The sequence below is a fragment of the Triplophysa dalaica genome, chromosome 11 (genome assembly GCF_015846415.1).
Source record: "Triplophysa dalaica isolate WHDGS20190420 chromosome 11, ASM1584641v1, whole genome shotgun sequence".
Classification (NCBI taxonomy): Eukaryota; Metazoa; Chordata; class Actinopteri; order Cypriniformes; family Nemacheilidae; genus Triplophysa; species Triplophysa dalaica.
This window is the reverse complement of record NC_079552.1, coordinates 1400653-1421579: the sequence shown is the minus strand read 5'-3', so window position 1 is coordinate 1421579 and position 20927 is coordinate 1400653. Positions and strand designations below refer to the sequence as shown.

The following is a 20927-nucleotide window of genomic DNA, read 5'->3' as shown; positions in this document are numbered from 1 at the left end:
TTATTTCCAAAAAGAGATAACTCCGTTTTTATGAGGTTGTGATGTTTTTATTGTGTTAGAAAGCTGTATTAAAGCTTAAATAAAAACCATACAACTGCAGTTTGATTGATATTAATTGGAATGCACAATAAAAAAATTAAACGCAGTTTATCTCTTTTTGGAAAGAAACTCTTCATATAGCAATGGCCAACAATTGTGCTCGTTCTCTTTGTGTTTCGCTTTCTTCCTCATATGCAAACTAGGGAATTGATGGCTCATCGCAGACTCTTATCGGTCCGGTGGATGAGGGTTTGCCTGACATAGAACTGATTTGCTCATAATTTTTTTCACCCTCATGTTGTTGTAAATCTGTATGTGACTCTTTCTTCTGTGAACACAAGGGAAGATATTTGGAGAAATGTCTTGGTGGTTTTGTGTCTGTGCAATAAACTTCAAAGTGGTTCAATGTTGTTAGATTACCAACATTCTTCTAAATATCTTATTTTGTGTTATTTTCTGCAGAAAATAGGTACAGGTTTGGATGGAATGACATGAGGGTAAGCAAACGATGAAATTGTGTTTTATGGGAAACTTTACCTAAAATAATTGTGCAACACATCTTTTAAGCTGCAGTCCATAACTTTTGCCTGTCTTTTCCATCTCTGTTTGAAAGTCTGATGATGTTAAACTGAGATTTTCTGCAAAAGTGTACCCGACAGCTTAATTTATGCTATGTAGGAAGTAGCATAACAGGGCAACAGTTTGGCAAAAAAACGGTACCACGGTATTTTGTGGATTGGAATGGTTTCCCGGTTAATTGTAATATTGCATTAAACATTTTCGAATAGGCACCATTTCCATCCAACTAGTCAACCGTAACTTTCTTCTAAACTGACTATCAGTAAGAAAAGCCAGTGAATACAATAATTTTCATATATAATAATAATAATCTTTTCTGATGCGAAACTTCAAAATGTGAATAAAGCCTGAGTGATCGAAACCTTCTTAATGAGCTCTTCGTGTGAATTTATCGCTTGAGTTGAAATTTTTCAACTTGCGCAAAAGAAACGATTGACTTGTGTTCACCGCCATCAGACCGCCCAATTCTCGTCATTCGCATCGCCTACGGCAAGTTTGCATCTATTTGCATGCTTGCATTGACTTTATACATAATTTACTAATTGAGCAAATCACTCTTTATTACTCGTGGGGAAGAATTATTTATTTTCGCGCAAGTAACGCAATCTGACAAATATTTTCAACTTGCAGCAATAGCGCCGCCTGATTTGCTTCATTCGCATCGCCTGCTGCGAGTTCACGTCTATTCGCATCGTCGCTTAATTGGCGTTTAGTGTGAACCGCCCATTACGCTTCCTTATTGCTTATTTTTAAGTAAAAAAAGGTTACGGATTGCATGCTAAATATGAAAACAATTAAAGTGAAAGTTGGATTGAACATCTACTTCCCTCAGTGTCATGACACTTCTGTCTGTGGCACCTCTGATAAAACACTACACAATGGCACCTTTCAAGTATTTCTGCAGCATTTACGTCAAACAACCACTAAACACCACTTAAAACATTCATCCATGCGTTCAGTCAGTTTAACATGTGAGAATGTGAAGAGATCACATGTCTGTCGGTCGTTCAACAATCATGATCCTCAGCTCCAAAACAGCGGCACTAGTTCGAAGAAACAGGTGGAAGTGAGGTTTTCCTGTTCCTCACCGGTGCGCTCTCTCGATCACACGACTGGCGTGACAGCACACCTCATGACCTGCCCGAAACCAGGCCTTTTTCTGTGATTTATTCACGTTATCCTCTCTCCAGGGGCCCTGACAGCAGCTGTCGGCCGGTCTCAGATCAGTGCGGTTTTGCTCCGCTGCTCAGATGCTCATATGACTGAAGCGCACATGCTGAGGAGTTGTGTTGCTGTGTCATACCTGTGCCATTGAAAGTTAATGTATAAAACCGCTTGTAAGACACAACGACTGACTTGCCTGTTCACACCAAGGACGATAGCTATAAAACAGAAAGGCAATCTTTGCCTTTATGGTGAATCCTTTGAAACCTGTGTTATTTGATCATGCACAACGCCTGCGATTAAAAAACACTCTAGCAACCATTTAGCAACGCTCTGACCACCATTGCAGAACAAGAGGAAGCACAAGTCATTTTTTGTTGAACTCATTAAGACAATATTGACGAAAAGGCATGATGTAGTAGAAAGATGTTCAGCATTTTTGCAAACACGTGGTCAAAAGTGGCATCCTTTAAAATCTCCCTGTGAAGTTTTTTGAGTGGGCACGAGGCCGGTGTTGCTGCTTCTGAGAACTTTCCACTGCAACCGTCTGATGAGTCAAAATACGCCGTGTGTGTCATACTGCGGCCAACAGGAGCGGAGAGGTCACGCTTCACACACGTACCTTATTGAGCAGGGCACGGTCATCTCCGACGGGACATTCTTGAACAGCCAGGGCAAACTGCTCCAAGGTCACTTGTGAAAGAAAAACAGAAACTCACAGCATCAAAACAAAGTTAAAACAGATGGGCTTTATTAAGTTGTCATAGTTTTTATCATCAAAACCAAAAAGTTATGCAAAAACTACATTAGCTTTCCTGTAGCTCAGTAGCAAGAGCATGGGTTAACAACACCAAGGTCGTGGGTTTGATCCCAGGGGATTGCACATACTGTATAAGATAATGCAATGTAAGTCACTTTGGATAAAAGCATCTGCCAAATGCATCAATGTAAATGTAAATGCATTTCACGGTGACAGATTCATAAAATAATCTGATATGATTTAGGGAGAGATAAGATCAAGACAGACTGAAGTGTTTAGAATGCATGAGACATCAAAACATTGAAAGAGTCATTCATGCATTGCATGTTCAGAAACGCTTTTGAGCACTGGAGAGTATTGTGTGTGTGTTATCTCGAGAGATCAATGAGAGTTTGATTCTTCATTATATCAGCCCTTTAACACAGACCTTGCTTGTTTAAGAGCGATGACAACAACTTATTTGTGGTAGCATCATAGACCCTATAAAACATGGACGTAGTGTCCGTGACGTCACCTTGTAAAGTGCTTTTTTGAAGCTTAAAGTGGGCGGAGCCGGTAGTCGCCATCTTGGCAGCCCGTCACTATAAAATAAAATATATTTATTAATTAATAAAAAAAGGGCAAAAAGGGGGGCCGTGGGTGGAGCTGAGGTCTCTCAAGTGGCCACACCCTTAATTATTAGGCTTAATGTAATTTAAACGCATGAGTTATAAAATAATTCACCCCCCACAGTTATCATGAAGGGCAATATAGACCAAAAAAGATTTTGGTAGCAGGCTGTAAACATGTTTTTCTTCGCTATAAAGTTGGCCCTTTTAACAATGAGACCTGCTCTGTTTTGGAGCCAGTCAATGAATTGCAGTTTAAGTCACTTCTGTGTTGGTTTCACGAGAGCCCGGGAGGTTGCCGCTCGGTTAGCATGGAATATTTTAATGCCTCCAATGGAGTTTCCAATGGAAGATCTTTATCTTCATCATGATTCCCTTCCATGCCTAATAATAAAGGGCAACTTAAATATTCATTTGTGTTTTTGTTATTATTTTATGCGACCAACACATCACCTCTGTCGATCTGATGCACTGACTCAATAAACATTTGAAGAGTTTGTTTCCATTCTCAAAATGTTTCAAAAATCATGTGTTTATTCTGATAGTATGCTGTATTTTTTGAGTCAGTATGGCTTTAATCAAAACGATTTTGTTTGATTTGATTGATATGAATTGGAATGAACAAAAAACAATATGATTTTTGAGTCATCTCATTTTGGAAATAAACTCTGTCATGTTTTACAATAGTACGTGTTAAGAGTGAATATCAGAATTTGAGCTCAGAATGGAAGTCTTGTTTTGATGTGTGAATAAAGGCTCAATTGTTATCAGCTTCATCTAAAAGAAAATGAGTGCATGGTCTCTGTGTGTGTGGGCGAGGAGTGTGAGAGAATGGAAATTTGCTATCAGGGGAGGAAAATACATCTACACACACTCAAAACCATACAGACATAGAGACAAACATGTGCGTATGGAAATACTCTCCACAAACACTGTAGCACATGAGAGGTTGTGTGTGTGCGCGACACTTTTCTTTTGATTTCACCCGCTATAAAGCAAACCTGAAACTGAAATAAATGCAACATTATCTTGATCAAAGATGGACTGTAGCATTCATGAGCTTATGAATGATGTACTGTAGATCTAACCCAACAAAAAGAATTACCCGTACACAGACAATGTTAATGTTTGAACCTTGGGTCTGTTTTCTTAATGGACTTGTAATGTCATTTTTGGTCAAATGGCTTCTGTACTGATCTGCACACATGTACAAATTCATTCTAGTGCGTCAACATTTGGTTAAAGCAGCTTTTGATGAATGTCTACTGTAAGTTACCCATTTTGATTTTTGTAAAATTTGTGTTTCGTATTAACGCTTATTACACGGCTCCTTGGAATGCTTGATTCTGATTGGCCAGTCGTGACATTTGCAGGTTCGTTATTCCTAAATAAGAACTTTTCAAAACTAATAGGACACGTTCTCATGTGGCAAGTAGCCGTGTAATAATCAAAACTGTCTGAGCATATGTCTGCGATAACAACCAGCTGCCTGTACGTTATCCCTTACTAATAACACATATGAACCTTTAAGTTTTAAATTAAAAATATCATTGCACTACATTACAAAGCATCAGACATTTTTTTATCAAATGATGCTATGAGCTTTTCTCACAACTCACTGTTACAAGTCATTATGTCAATGAATTTTAATGATGTTTTGGTGTTAGTTGAATGTGTTTCTGGGAAATAATTGTGACCATTTCTGTGAAAACCAGGCTAAAGTCTCATTTTTGACATGGCCTCACTCACTCACACGATACGAAAGATGTCAAGGTTATATTTTCATAGATAGCAGCGTAACCGAGATCCGAAGTGCACATTTGTGATTTACTGATTCTTACATAAACTCATCCTACATTCAATATCCCACCATTTTATTTTGAAATTGACTTTATTTTATCTCATCAGATGCATGCAGATGTTTAAATGATCAGGGCCTGGTAGTTCTGCTGCATAATCTCATAGTTATCTGTGCTAGTATTTGTCAATAATACAGTTTCTGTTCTGGTAAGTTGAAAAACCTGGTGAGTTTGATGATGGAAAACCTGACCATTCACATTGATTGACACTGACAATCAGTCACATGATTTTGGAGTGATTTGGGTCATAGGGCTGCCTAATGGTTAGTCACGACTGATCATTTGCAGAATAAAAGCTTTTGTTTGCATAATATAAGTGGGTGCACTGTGTATGATAACAATGTTTATATAAATACACACACATGCATGTATAATTTAAATAAAAAATATATTTATATATTAAATATTTATAAATTATATGAATTATAGAAACATTAAAATGTATATACACATGCATGTATAATTTTAAGAAAACATATATTTATATATTAAATATTTAGGAATTATATAAATATTAAAATGTATATACACATGCAAATATTTCTTTAATATGTACATGCATGTGAGTATATTTATATATACACAATGTCATACACAGTTCACCCACATATATCATGCAACCACAAACTCTTATTCTGCAACGGAATAGTTGCAAATAACAAATAACATTAATAATGTGTGAGAGTAAGACCAACTTCCCTAATCTCACCTCTATGTATGTGCGCCGTAGCCAAAGTGGTCACATGATGCAGACAAGAGTTCCAAGCCATGAAAAACTCTTCTTTGTTTTTCTCCACCTGCTTGATAAAATATGAAAACTGATGAGTAGGTTAATAAAATGTGTGTGTCATTAGAGTTCCAGAAGAGATGTCGACAATGTCAAAGTCTGCAATCAAAAGTCAAGATTATTGAAGATCTCATTATGAACTCAAACATCAGTCCAGATGATTTGACCTCTATAATCTATGTTCATTTTGTTCCTCCATACTCTTCATGCTTTTCAATGATTACACCTTAATTGTTTTCCGTTTTAATTTCAAATTAAGGAGAAACATCTGAGACTAAGTTGAAACTACTTAAGCTCTCATAAAACCTTTAGAGTAAACAAATGGTCCTAAATCACACGGTTAACAGTTTCTTTGTCACCCTTTTGGCCCCTCAACACGCTAAAATAAATGATGGTAAAAAGCTAAAAGGGGAAACCGTTTTTGTTTCCAGCAGTGTTTTTTGTGGGGCCCGTAGACCAACTGACCTTACTGTGAAGTCGACTTGCTAAACTGCGTTGCAACACCCTTTCTCTGTACCTCACCGCCTTCAGGAGAAACGTTAGGTCTCCTACTTTGTCCACGCTGAAGCTGAGAAAGCTAAAACAACACAGAGACAGCCAAAGAAAACACAAATGAACTCCGTTAGACAAAGAGATACTGTATACTGTCACAACCTACTATCAGACTCACATCAAGAAAAATAAAGGCTGGATTTTATTCCACCTATGACGAATCACTGAAGATCTCAGTTGTGGTTAATATGTTATGAATAGAACGCCGGAAAACAATTACACCCATCAAATTTTCCTCTTAGTCAAAATTGCTTAATTGGTGACCTATAAAGAAGACTGAGAGTAGGCAGGTTCCTCGGGGTAAATGTTCTGTGTGTGGCGGTCACAGGCTACACAAAGAGGACACACAACTGTTAAAACCACCAGGCTCGAGTCCATGCTCCAGGACGATATAGAGATGCACTCTGTTTATGGTCCGGTTTGTACCTGGTTCTCAGGCTGTCCGAGGCTGAGCTGCTCCAGTTTCTTAACAATCCCATCACCAAGTTGTTTCCCATCTGTTTGGTGTATTGAGTCAAGAGCTCTCGTACCACGACCTGCACACAACAACCGAATCAGACACGCACAAAACTGAAACTAAACTGGACTTCGAGAAATACTTTCACTCAGATAGGCCTGTATACGGTAGATGGGGTGTTTAAAAGTAGAAGGGAATGCAGTAATACACTTTTAAAATGCAGCTTTTGAAGTCCATTTTTAAAGTGAAAATTTTAAAGGGGTCATATGGCACAAATATGTGTTCTTTGTGTCTTTGGTGTGTTATAAGTTGTGTTAAATAACACATATAGTTGCAGAAATTAAAGTGTGGGAACAAAAGAGTCATTCTATCTTAAAGCGAATGCTCACCCAGACCTGCCTGAAACGCCTTGTGTAACCACACCCCCACAAATCTACATCAGTTGGTGGTCTGATTTGACTAAGACCGCCCAATTGTATACGCAAGTAAGGTGGTGTACCTGTCTGTACAATTGAAGAGGAACCTGATGTTCCAAATATGGTCAGAGGTGTTACATTTCCATCACACGCTTGCACTATTCCGCCAATCACTACACACTGGTGAACTGGCCAATCAGAGCACAGCTCACTTTTCAGAGACATGAGCTTTTTTAAGAAATCTGCGTGTTTCAGAGAGGCGGAGAAAAGAGAAGATACAAAAATGCACGTTATGTGGAAAATACAGCGTTTTTGTATTTTAAATCGTGTAAACACATGACATTACATCTAAAACAAACCATAATATTTGTTTAACCGTGTCATATGACCCCATTAATATAATCAAAATGGTTTTCCTACTTAAAGGATCAATTTGTAACTTGTTTTGCTGTAAAATATCCAATAAGCACTAGGCCAGTGTTATATATTTTGTTTAGTTGAGTACTTGAAATATCTCAAATGTTCCCAAATATTTGTAAATCGTGAGAAAATTTCCATTTTACTCAGTGACACGGACCGCCTCCGGCAATCACCTGTCAATGGCGTCATTTCAAGGTTACCTAAGACACTAGATGGAAAGCTTGAAACCTTCAGCGGAATGTAGGAAAGCAGACTAGAGTTTGAAATATGATTGGCTGTTGTTTAGAACATATCTGTTTTGAATGTGTCCCCTCTAGCGGCAGATTTTACAAACTGCGCCTTTAAAACTAGTCTTGAGCATCATAAGAAATGTTCTGTTTCCGGGTTCCATTTAAATGAAATATTATAATTGTTTTACTATTTTACATTAATCGAATGTAGCATTACTTGACTGTAAGGTAGTAATGGGTGTTGAGTAATGCTATTCCATCAATCACATGTGCTTTAAAGATGTTTTTACACTATCAATAACATCCGGATAGTCTGATGTGGGCAGAGACACTTGCTCATTTCCCTAAATGAATACAATTTTGTTTTTAAATGTTAACTGTCATACACATTCCATGTTTGCACACATTCCATTAAGTCTCTATTTTACAGATAATAATGCAGCCAGGAGGGGGTGAGATTTTCCATCACTTCATTGATCAGTCTTGAAATGACAAAAATGTCCAACCCTGCTACGTATACATCGAAAACAGATGTTTCAGCGATTAAAGAAGCGGCGCCACGTTTCTGATTGGTTTGTGAGATCCTTTATGGGAAATGGTAGCGCAAGGTTGCTCACAGCGCTTGGCCACGTGTCGCACCAGAACCGTTTTTGGAACTGAAACGTATAAATTGCTCACGCTTTGAGTTCTTTAAAAAAAAAAAGACCCGGTTCTGGATAAGAACTGGTTCTCGGTTCCCAACCCTACTTAAAAGATTTTAAAAAATCTAGATCCAATTTCAAATTCAAGTTATACAAAACTAGATTTTTAATTGCGTTTAAAATAATTTAATTTGACTTATCTTAGGGTCAAAAGATGGCAAGATTTTTAAGTCAAAATGGGTGAAATTGTTTACAGTGTTGATACTATAATCAACATTAGCAATAATATTATTCATTAACACACACACTGCAGTATTCACTCTGTATGTCTTACAATCGCGTCTCTCAAAACCTAAAATAACCTCTGCATGTCTGCACAGCATGAGCAGCACTACTATTAAACAATTACCCTAAAGTAACTAAATCGGGTACAGTCCTTCAGAGTAAGCAGCCCAAAGATAGAGTGTGCCGGTCATGTGTATGTAATTTGGAGTTTATGTTCCTCATGATAGGTGATGCAGTATTATCTCTTAATAGCTGTGTATTTTCGAAAAATCCCCACAAATAATCCAAGAGGGGCTGGCAGACCATTTCACTAGTCTTGTGACTTTAGTTTAATCTTCAGTACAGGACTGAAAAAACTTTAAGTGAGGGTTTCCCTGAGGGGGGATCTCTAATGGGAAGCGATTAAAAAAAAAAGTGGTGCAGGGTTTTCATGCAGTCAAATCAAGACCCTCAATCCCAGCAGCCTCCTTGTTCACATGCCCTATAATGACCTTCAGCATTGATTTGCTATTAGTCAATAGCTTTCACCTAATCTTTAAAATCTTTCTTTACAATGAATCAGCTAGGCCTCACCACAATAACCCTGCTGTACCATGGTATTTGTAGTAAAATTATGGTATTACAAATGGCAATCAATCTGCCTAAAAACATTTTCAAATAAATACCATGGTTAATTTTTCAAAGTGTTATGTCATTCACTCACCCGCACGTCAATCCAAACCTCTCTCTCTCTTCTGCAGATCACAAAAGAAGATATTTTGATGAACGTTGGTAGCCAAACAACACTGAACCCCATTGAAATCCACAAAACCACCCAGACATTTCTCAAAGTAGCTTCTTTTGTGTTCCACTAAAGAAAGAGTGACATACATTGAATACAGTGCATACATGTTCATTTTTTTATGGTAGAAATAATCTGATACCTTCATATTAACCATTGTTCAGAATATTAGTACGGCCCACTCAGTTGTGTGCATTGTGTTTACAGCCCTGTTTCAACTCTTCAGTGTTAAAGTCCCCATGAACCGGATGGTTTTTACTTCCTTGTTTTGACGCATTTCCGAGTGAAATGGAATTCAAAATGAGAAAAATAGTTGGTGTGGCTTTCATCTTTCTCTGCGATTTGATTGGATGTATAAAAACAGCTGTTGCATTTTGACGTGGAACTGGCAGCAGACTGACAGTCGAAGGGGAGGAGTTAACAGATGCCCCGCCCAAGCCGTCTAACATACGTCATCTAAGATAGATAGTCACTTCAGGGCAGAAGTGCATTTTCAGATTTTAACTAACGATTATGAGGGCACACGATTTTAAAAAGAGAATCATCCACATTGATCAACTTTTTACAATAAACGCTGCAATATTTCAAGAAAAAACCGTCATCGTGATTTTTTATTTCAATGTGACTTTAATACAGCAACACTATGGGTCTATTTCCCAGGATGTAACTATGACTTTATTTTGGTCCTGAAGGAACTAATCTAATTTCAGCAGAAAATCCATGTCTTTAGGCCTCTGGACAGGCTGTGAATGCAGACCTTGTGTGTGACTTTATGTGTGTGTTATTTGTTGATGTGTGTCGTCTAGTGTTGTTCTATCACTGGCGTCCAACACTTATTGATGTGATACCAATCAGACACAGTGTAAAGCAGAAAGATTACCGCAACAACCCGTAACTGTGCTCCAAACGCATTATTGACAACTCAATGGTGTCATCGAGAATCAAAATCTTTTCCATAATCCACTTCATTTAATTTAGCTTGTGACAGGCACAGTTTATATTATTAAAATAAGTCCTGTTTGCGTTGTTTGCCCTCTGAGCGGTCATCTCCTAGTGTTTTCTGTTTAAACGCTATTGTTTGTCACAGCATGGGAATTTAAATGTGATATTGGACTATATAAAGCCAACGTCTCCAAAATAAGCAAGAAAACAACCTTAAGGAATAAACATGACCCTTGTGACCAGCTATTTTTTTGGTCTTGATTTGTTGCCCGTTTTTCAGAAGCATGTGATGTATGTTGAGTTTGTCAATACCTGCAGCATGACCATGTTGTCCCCTTCAAATGTGACAAAGACGTCTGAATCGCACTTTAGAGACGGGATTCGGTTTTCCATCATGAAACCCTGGAGGAGATCAAGAACAGCACGTGTGTAATTGATTGTTCACCCAAAATGAAAATTCTTTCGCTGTTTATAGGTCTCTTCTACGTTTAGAGAAATGTTGGAAACCCAACAACAATGACCCTCATTGGCATCCATTGTATGAACACAGAACCACTGAAACACTTAGCAAAATATCATCATCTGTTTCACAGTAAGAAGAGTCACATGAAGTGTAAATAAATGATGACAGAATTTTTTTTGCGGTGAACCAACCCTTTTTAAAGCCAAAAGGAAGTGGAGCGTCAAAATATTCACAGTTTTCTGTATCAAGCTTACATTACTTTAAAGCATCTCAACATCAATGCGCACACACTGCTTTCTCTCTTCATGACTTATGTTGGGTTAGATCAAAATATATAAACAAACAGTATGGAATACAAGGAGGCGAGACTCAAAAGAACGTTCCATTGCAACACGTGCCCAGTAGCAGCCCTGCATTTACGCCATTTTGGGGTGAAAGGGACTGGGCAGTCCAATAGGTTTTTGCTGTCGCGATGGCACTATCAGCTGCTTTTGTTCTTTAAATAAAAATATTTAAGCTGCAATCCAACCTGAATGATGAAGAACATGATGACAAAACCTTTGCTCTCTAGATATCATGCGAATTATCAAGTATTAGCATAACAAACACTTTATTAATACCAACATATTAAGGACATGCATCAGAAATGTTGGCAATGTTGAGCAATAACTGGGTAGTTGACAAATAAATTGTGTCACAGAGCCCAATTTAGAAAACAAACTGTTATTTTGAAAATTTTTAATATTATTATTATTAATGTCTATAATTAGGCGCAGGCTCCGTAGTTCGGATAAGCGGTAGAAGATGGATGGATGGATGGAATGTCTATAATATAAAACAGTATAAGAGAGATTTTTCTTCATTGTTTTTTACTCAATTTGTTCAATCAATCCGTCAAATAACCACGTTTTAATGGACAAAGCGAGTGGTTCATAATGGTATTTTAATGGAAACCATTAGAATTGCTTCTCAATTTTTTTTCAGCATTAATGCATCCTTGCTAAAAAATATAAACCCAATGTAAACCATCACAGAAATCTGTGTTTACCATTATGAACTGTTTTCCGAAAATTCTTTTTGTAGTGTGTTTTTGGTATTAATCTAAAAGGATTTAACATTATAACAACTAAATCCATTAAATTATTGTTTTTTGCAGCATTGTTCACACAATATATATTTGAAGCGTTAGTGGTTGAAATAGTAATTTATACTATTCTGTATGTCTGTGCTATTGTCCAGCTGGCAGTTTAACCCCAAGATGGCGGCCGCACTACCGGAGCGCCACCTAGTGGCTGTTTCCCAACAAGCACCAAAGTTTCGCCTCTTGGTATCTGAATGAATTTCTTACTTAGTTTGTTTGTCTTGCTTTCAAGTTCAAATGTGAAACAATTCTTGAATCAAGATGCATTTTCTTGATGAGCAAAATGATCCAAGAAATAACTCTTGTTTATAGACCAAAAATATGAAATTTCAGTGAATTTGCACTTGCCAATGGGGAAGTACAATCTGCCAATGGAGTAAGAAAAAGGATCATCCTCGTCAACCTTAATTCAAGATGGCATTATCCATTGGCTTTTTTTTGGTCTAAAAACAAGACTTATTTTGTGAGGTCGTTATGCTCATCAAGAAAATGCATCTTGATTCAAGAATTTGTAGGCATTTGTACTGTAAACCAAGACAAAAATACTCAGTTACCATCATTTTTGTCAGATGTCTGAAAAACAACTTTCTGAAGTCCGTCTTCACACTTCTGTTCACACATTCAAGTTCAATTAGTTCACCCAAAAATACAAAATTCAAACCAAAACAATAACCAAGCGCTATTTTCAATTTGCATAACAACACTATCATGAACAGGAGTTACAAAAATGATAAATAGTTGTCTACGTGTTTAACATGCCACCCCACAGGACACTTCAAATATGACCAAGTATTTCATTTTTTCATATTTCATGGCAATGATTTTGGCATGTTTGCATGTGACACCTTTAACACAGGACATTAGGTGTTTGTTTATATATTGTGTGTAAAGCAACACACACTCACCATGCCACCGGTACACTCACGGCAGTCTTGCAGACACGCGAGGTTCTGCCACGTGCTGTACGCTTTCAGTCCTGCGACCAGCGCCTGTAGAGAACGATTGCTTTGAAGATCTCGCCCATGATACAGCGCATCATCCATCAGATCAGCGGCATACCTGCGATCAAACCACATAAACGCTTTCTAATCTTTACATCACGTATGTTATTACTGTGTTTGCTGTAAATATTAATATCATTGATGTTTGCACACGTAGACACTTGCCATTAGAGATTTCAATAAGTGATATCTCAAATTGTATATAAATTTGATAAGACGTAAATGCGCCAACAAAACCAAAACAGATTTATGTAACAGCACAGAATGCATTAAATAACAAAAGTCTACAAGTCCACTCACACCTCTTCAGATGAACGCTAGATCAACAATGGTCCAGAAGGACCTCCAGTTTCAGTTTTTTAACACTACACAAATGTTTGAACAAAATTCAACAAACAGAACATTTGTAACCCAATAAAAATGTTAAACGATTATAAATAAGATTGAATTATGTGTGCTAGAGTTTAAAATAAAAGAAATAAAAATGAAACCAGAAGTGGCTCTGAACTAGTGTTTACATCTGGGGCTTAAAGTCAATTACATTAAAAGTGTAGATTGGTTTTATTGAAGACAGATTAGTCCTACGTTATAAAAGTTGTTAAGACACGGTCTTAACTTAGCGGCTATGTTTATGCAACTGTTCCCTGTGTGTGAAGTGGTCTATAAGATTTAAATACTCGTGATTCTTCTGCGCAAATGATCTTTCACTGTGCAGATTTTGAAGAAGTGTTTTCTGTTTTGTGGAATGAAACTACAGTTGTTTGAGATGCAATTGCAGATAAATCGCCTTGAAGACTGAGGTGGTTTTTTTGAAGGATCTCATCTGCTGTGGTATTTCTGAGAAAGTGTCACGGTCTGAATGTTCTGCTTTGTGCCATTGGCCTGATTTACATAAAAACAGAGACCTCAAGTGGAGACGAGTGAAAATGCCCAACCACAACAAATATAATCGTGTGAAATATGCGTTTTATATTGAAGCTTCACTCCATGATAATCATTTGCACGCAACATCACGGCATAAATCTGATGCAAGATCTACTGTTGAACGATGTCAGATCAATCCAACATGCAGTACATCTCATGTCAAATTAGCAGATGTCTCTAAATATATTAAATGTCTGTAACATTGTGAGCCTTGCTACCACATGACTTACCTCTTCTTGAACACACAATAGACTGTTTCAGCGGCAACAACATAAACAAACTTAACTTCCTGCAGACCTTGGAAAAGAATGCCTGTTTTTATGACAATTAACATACACTATTTAAAATATGATCTGATTATTATAAATATAAGTTTAATATAAAATGAATTCTCATATTATAACCTAACACAGACCCGAAGTTAACTTCAGGCCAGGCTTGTTCATCTGATTAAAGCGTCTATAAATAAAAGAAAATAAACTCTTTCTTATTCATTTAAAGTCATCACGAGAGTTGTTACCTGGTGGTGAAGGTGAGCGCGAGGGCAGCAGCCAGGTGCGGCATCAGTCTTAGATTCTGCGTCTGATGCTCGATGATCTTCACCTCATCCTGGTCCTTTGGACCGAACTGCCTGCGACTGTTAAAATGAAGTTTTTCCTTTGTGAAAGGCCAACAATGCTACCATACAATACATTCGCTGTCAAAGATTAAAACAAACTTTATCCCAAAATAAAACATCCATTTATTCACTCTCATGTGGTTTAAAACCTGTATGTGACTTTATCTAAAAGAAGATACTTTGAGAAACGTCTCCGTGTTTTTGTGTTCATACATGGGCACAATGTTGTTAGGTTACCAACATTGTTCAAAATCTCTTCTTTTGTTTTCTGGAGAAGAAAGAAAGCCGTACAAGTTTGAAATAAGAAAAGTGAGTAAATGATGAATTATTTGAATTGTTCTGTTTTTAAGTGAACTGTCCCTTTAACACCTTCACGCCGTTTCAAATCCAAGGTGCAATCCAAAAGCAAGGTGTGCACTATTTATTCCAATTTAATTGTTTATTATTCAAGTGATTAGACTTATATGATAACAACTCCATTAAAGAAGTTTAGAAATCAGAAATCATAGATATTTAGCGGTGGAGCTATTTTGATATTATCCAATAAGCAACCACGTACAACCCAAACCGACTTTTCAGAAGACCTTCAAAACGCTGCAGTCTAGCGCTGTGAACGTGAGCTTTCTAGGCACAACCGACTCTTAAATCTGAGTTTAACTCGCTGTTCAACAGAAGGATTTTGCAGACACAAACATTAAAGGGAAAATTTCAATATTAACACACATGATAAGATATCAACCGGATGACACACGGCGGGGTCAAACATGCCACAACACACCTGGACGTCGTACCGTGGAAATAAGCCAATAAACCTTCCAGGTAACCCATTTTTCTAACCACACGTCTGCTGTGTTGTGTGTTTACCAGGGTAGAGGAAGATTTGCTGTGGTGGACGTCTGGTCCTGTGCGTGTGTGTGTGTTTGTATGTTTCTGCCGAAGTCAGTTCTGAAGTCAAGGTACACCTGTTACCCTCACCACAAACTGTATCTCTACATCTAACAAACTGCAGGTGGCTTCCCCACAGAACAGAAGACACACGGGGAGGGCTAAGGAGTGTGCGTCTGTGTGGTTTTAAAGGTGAGAAGCCCACACAGTAATCCTATTGCAACTTGCATCGTCTACACTCTAAATGTGTCCTCTTGTAGATTTGTTTTTTTTTGGGTCAAATCAAGCAGAAGGCTTTCTGGTACGTGACCGTACGTGACGATATATACAGTAGTATAGCCGATGCACAGAGCAAATTCGATCCAAAGCCGGATGTTATTTCTGCATGAATTTTGCAAGACCGGAAGTTGCGATCATTTTTACTTCCGCGTTTGCGAGTGAAATGGAATTTCGAAATAGTGGGCGTGGCTTTCGTCTTTCTCTGCGATTTGATAGGATGCATAAAAACAGCCGTGGCATTTTGAAATGGAACTGGCAGCAGACTGACAGATGAAGGGGAGGAGTTAACAGATGCTCCGCCCGAGTCGTCTAACTTGCCTCATCTAAGATAGATAGTTATTTCAGGACGGGAGTGCATTTTCAGATTTCAACTGAAGACCATGAGGGCACACGATTTTAAGAAAAAAAAAGGCATTGTGATTTCACTGGGACTTTAAGCAGGTTTTATAGACATTCCTCTATTTACCATTGATCAAAAACATTAGTCGTACCCCAAAATTACAGCAGTCGACCACTGATTGACATGATTAGCCAACGAACAAAGCAATGTTCCGAAAGAGCCAAAGACAGCATTGACACACTCAAAGAAGTCAAGTTACGAATCCGCCATGTGGAGTTGTCTTGATTTGTTAGTTTGGTATTCATATCAGCGTTAACGTTTCTGAAGGCGAAGCTTACAGCTGCATTTTATGCAAAGTCATATTCAGTTAGGATGCCTTGAGGCCGAGGAAAAGTGTTGTTTCTTGTGTGAAATATCCCTTTAACTCGACTCCCTTCTCTTGATAGTTTGATTGTTGTTGAGTTTTATCTCAAAGCCTCTCTTTCACAAAGACTAAATTGAAATGGCTTTGTGGTGCATGCTGTTAAAGATAAACTCAACCCAAGATGAGGTGTGATGGGGTGAAGCTTATAGGCTGATACGCGTGCGGTTTCTCCATCAGTCATCGCACCTGCCGGGCTCGAGCGCTCAGACATGTTTTGGTACCAAACCTGCAGTGATGGAAGTGCGTGGGCGCACGGAGGTGTTTTGCAAATGGAAAACCTGCAAGTATAGAAAGCAAACATTTCCTCTTTTCTTCACTTTTTCATTCGGGGGATACCACGGTAAGAGACAACCCTGCAGCCGCCCACGCACAAACACACACAAAGACACACACACAAGCCACACGCCAGTAACAGCAAATGAGACCTTTTGAGTCTTCTGTACGGGATGTTCGATGCGGCGAGAAGAAAATCCAAACGTCACAACATTCTTTTTTGTGTTTTTTAGATGTTGTTGTTTATAGTCTCATTAAAAGAAACTTCACGACATATGTACATCTGATGTCAGCTGTTTCGTTTGAAGACGCATGGTATGTGACGGCACATCGCATTTTGAGATCTGGAGAGTCACAACATTTACACACACACACACACACACACATGTATGTTTAATCATCTCCGTGGGGTCGGTCCATAGGCGTAATGACCTAAAGATCGTAGAAAACATTTAGCATTTTTTGATTTTCAAAAATTATTGTTGAGTACAATTTATAAGAATTGTGCCCTTGGGGACCTCAATTTTGGTCCCCACAGTAACAGAAGTCCCCATGAGTAGGTGTGCATTCAGGTTTAGGTCCCCGCTAACATATAAAAACCAAATCCACACACACACAAGTCTAGTTTATTATCTCCATCGGGACGGTCCATAGGCGTAATGTTTTTTTATACTGTACAAACTGTACATTTTATCCCCTTAACCTAAAGATCATAGAAAACTTTGTGCCTTTTAAGATAAAAAAATATTGTTCTGTACAATTGATCAGCTTTTTGCCCATGGGGACCTCAAGTACCCATGAGTGGTTGTGCATTCAGGTTTAGGTCCCCGCCGGGATATAAAAACAAGTCCACACACACAGTTTTGTCATGTCTTACCTGTGACTGTAGCGTACGGCTATGATGAGCCCCAGCTAAGAGAAGAAAACACACACAGACACAGATTTAATATGTGGTGCAATGTAGATTCTCATCAAACAAGAAAAACTCATTTCTCTGCAGGTTTCTGTTCCTAAAAACACTTTATTGGTGCATGAATACTTATATTCATGTCATGCACCAACAGATACAGTTATAACTGTTTTATGTGTTTATTCACTCTCTTGTATGACTTTATTTTTTTTGCAGAATACAAAAGAAGATATTTGGAAGAAAGTCGAACACCAAACAACACTGAACTCGGCTGACGCAAAACCATTTCTCGAAATAAATTGTTTCTCATAAGAGTCATAATCAGGTTTTGAATGACATGACATTGAATAAATCATGTTAGCATGCTACAACATTGACAAAACCTCTAAACACTGGCCTAACATTTGACTCTCTCGTCACAAAGTGACAAATTTCGATACCGGTATCAGACCTACATAAATACATTTGTTTACGCATTATATTCTTTATACAGACACATGATTACACAGAACTTTCTGAAGCTCAACAGGTAAATATCCGGTATTGAATGTGGCACAAAACACAGTTAACAGACCTATGTCTCCCTCTTGTGGTGATCACTAAGTTTCCCATTTTCAATGACGTTATCGTCTAATTAAATACCATTTGTGTTAAATGTGAGTTGATCATGAACAGGTGTGTTTAGTGTCAGTGTTTCTCTGACCTTCATGGCGGCCATGGCCTGTACAGTAAGACAGAGACGGGTGGGCGTCAGTGCTGCCAGCATAGCATTAAAGCGACTCTGTTTACTGGGGATCGGCGATGAGTACCGACCATCAGCGGCAACAAAACCAAACCTGCAACATACACGCAAACACTGACATACACACATACTTCGACGTTATTTCATAACTCAAGTTCTCACGGCTAACTCACTTGCTTAGCAGATTTTCCCGGGGTATCCGTACGTGATCAAATATCAGAATGCCATTGTCAACCCCGTGCAGTCCTGCATTCAATCACATATAAAGCAGAATTAATCTTCATACATCGTTATATTCAGAATGACTCTAATACAAACATCTGTCATATTACCTTCCTTGTGCTTCATGTCAATCACACTCACTCCTGGCCACATGACTCCATTCTGATCACGGATGGGTACGATGAAACAGTGAGGGCCTGACACAGATAGATAAACACATTAATAGATTAATGTACAAACGCAGAAGAATAATCAAAATGTTTGGCTAGATCCCTATGCAAACAAGCTATGCAATACAATGACATCATACACAGTTTGGGGAGGGGGTTTATGACAGGATGATGCCCCCGTGCACAAAGTTAAGATGTGTTAGCAGCTCAAAGATCACAGGTTCGATATCAAGAGGACACGTATACTGATAAAATGCGAACTTTGAGTGAGCTGTAAATCGCTTTGGATAAAAGCATCTGCCATATGTCAAGGTAGTTCATATAGAAATGGTTTGCTGAGGTGTGCAAGAACTTGACCGGCATTAACATGTTACACAGACATTTTCTTTCTATTATCTCTATAATGATCGCTTGTGCAAAAATGTATTTTCCTATTTTAATTTTAATCATGGAATACTGTATATGAAGAGTTTGGTTCCAAATTATTATGATTATGTTGTCATGTTTTATTGTGTTTTAATATGTTCGTTAGCTTTTTTTTAGTTATAATGGCTTAAATCAAAACAGCTGAGTTTGATTGACATTAATTGGAATGTACAACAAAAAATATGATAAAAAAATCAACAGTTATCTCATTTTGGAACCAAACTCTTCATATATTTATATAAATATATATATATATACATTACAATATTTTGAGCAATACATAAAGCATGGCTGCTTCATTTGCAAAAACTGATTTTTGTATTGTATTGTGTATTTCAATTAATTTTTCAAATTAGTTTTATGATTAAACATTTTTAATTACGTTATTATAACTAAAATAAACACATCTGACTAACACCGTGTCTACACCGGACGCGTCACGCCTCGCCACAACCAGTGTGAACAAAAATAAAAATTATAATGTGTTCTACTGTCTCCTGTCGCATTGCGCTGCGTCTGCTGAAGACACGGTGTTAGTTAGCCGTGTTTATTTTAGTTATAATAACGTGATTAAAAATGTATAAACAAAAAAAACATCTTGTAGTTTGAAATTAATCGGAATTATCTGTTTTTGCAAATAAACTTATCGTATATCATTTAATATTCTGCATTATACTTTCTATTAGAATCACAATTTTAGTTTCGCATTGGAATGTAAGCATTTGTTGGGTTGGTTGCTTTAATTCTGGCCCAAGTTAAAAAAGGCCATGCTCAAGCTAACCCAAATCTTTATGATATTCTGATCTTTAGATTTTCTTGTCGTAAATCTGATCGTTTGGGAAATCAACAAACTTTACTGTTGTTTACTGCTAATGTCTATAGATAAAAAAATCTAATGAAACACAAGCCAAGTTCATCAGGGGTTGTTCAGATCACTGACTGTGATGATTAAGTGCCAGTGCTTGATAATAAAGTTCACTGTTGGGTCACTCTTACCCCGCGACTCTCCGTTTATAATGAGCTGAGCGAATACAGCAGCGACGTTTCCTTTCATCGCGTTTCCAATGTACATTTTCTGAGCATCTTTAGAGGGCGTGTGGATTATAAACTCCTGCAGAAGAACGGTCAAAACATTCATCAATCATGCATGAGACATATTTTGTAAACGACCTCTGATGACATTAGTTTCATGTAGTGTCCTTACATTGGGAATCATTATCACACTATAAAGATTGTATCAGAATCAGATTTTGAGAACGTCCCGTAGAGGAGTGAGGGGTAAGAGAGTTACCTGTGTGGATGGATTGTATCGGGCTTCAGTAAGAATTCCCCGTACGTTGCTACCGTGACCTCTCTCGGTCATGGCAAACATGCCTGTGAATTCTAACTCCTGCAAATCAACACAGAATCAATGCGTCACATGAACGTGAGAGGAACTGGTATTTCATTGTTCAATTGATTGTGTCAAAATAAAGATAAATCACAGAGAAGTGATTATTATTGGTAATAAATTAAGTTGCTCCAAATATTTCCGTGACACAAAAATGAGATGTTTGACAAAATGAAATGAGAGTGAATACCGATTTAT

General features: G+C 37.8%; 2 protein-coding genes across 3 annotated transcripts in view; one reads left to right on the top strand and one right to left on the bottom strand.

Moving 5' to 3' along the window:
• lhcgr (luteinizing hormone/choriogonadotropin receptor) overlaps positions 1 to 20927 on the top strand; it is a 61329-nt gene that overhangs the window by 24247 nt on the left and 16155 nt on the right. The window lies entirely within an intron of this gene.
• acoxl (acyl-CoA oxidase-like) overlaps positions 1 to 20927 on the bottom strand; it is a 32373-nt gene that overhangs the window by 9882 nt on the left and 1564 nt on the right. Inside the window, exons 5-17 of one of the 2 annotated variants that reach the window (XM_056760248.1) lie at positions 20631 to 20729; positions 20336 to 20450; positions 18854 to 18940; positions 18695 to 18767; positions 18483 to 18615; positions 17747 to 17781; positions 14570 to 14686; positions 13030 to 13183; positions 10833 to 10922; positions 6775 to 6884; positions 6262 to 6373; positions 5719 to 5809; positions 2405 to 2475 (exon numbers count right to left, since the gene is read on the bottom strand). In XM_056760248.1, the coding sequence (XP_056616226.1) occupies positions 2405 to 2475; positions 5719 to 5809; positions 6262 to 6373; positions 6775 to 6884; positions 10833 to 10922; positions 13030 to 13183; positions 14570 to 14686; positions 17747 to 17781; positions 18483 to 18615; positions 18695 to 18767; positions 18854 to 18940; positions 20336 to 20450; positions 20631 to 20729 (1287 nt within the window). The remainder of the gene's footprint in view (positions 1 to 2404; positions 2476 to 5718; positions 5810 to 6261; positions 6374 to 6774; positions 6885 to 10832; positions 10923 to 13029; positions 13184 to 14569; positions 14687 to 17746; positions 17782 to 18482; positions 18616 to 18694; positions 18768 to 18853; positions 18941 to 20335; positions 20451 to 20630; positions 20730 to 20927) is intronic. The other variant, XM_056760249.1, reaches the window with a different exon arrangement.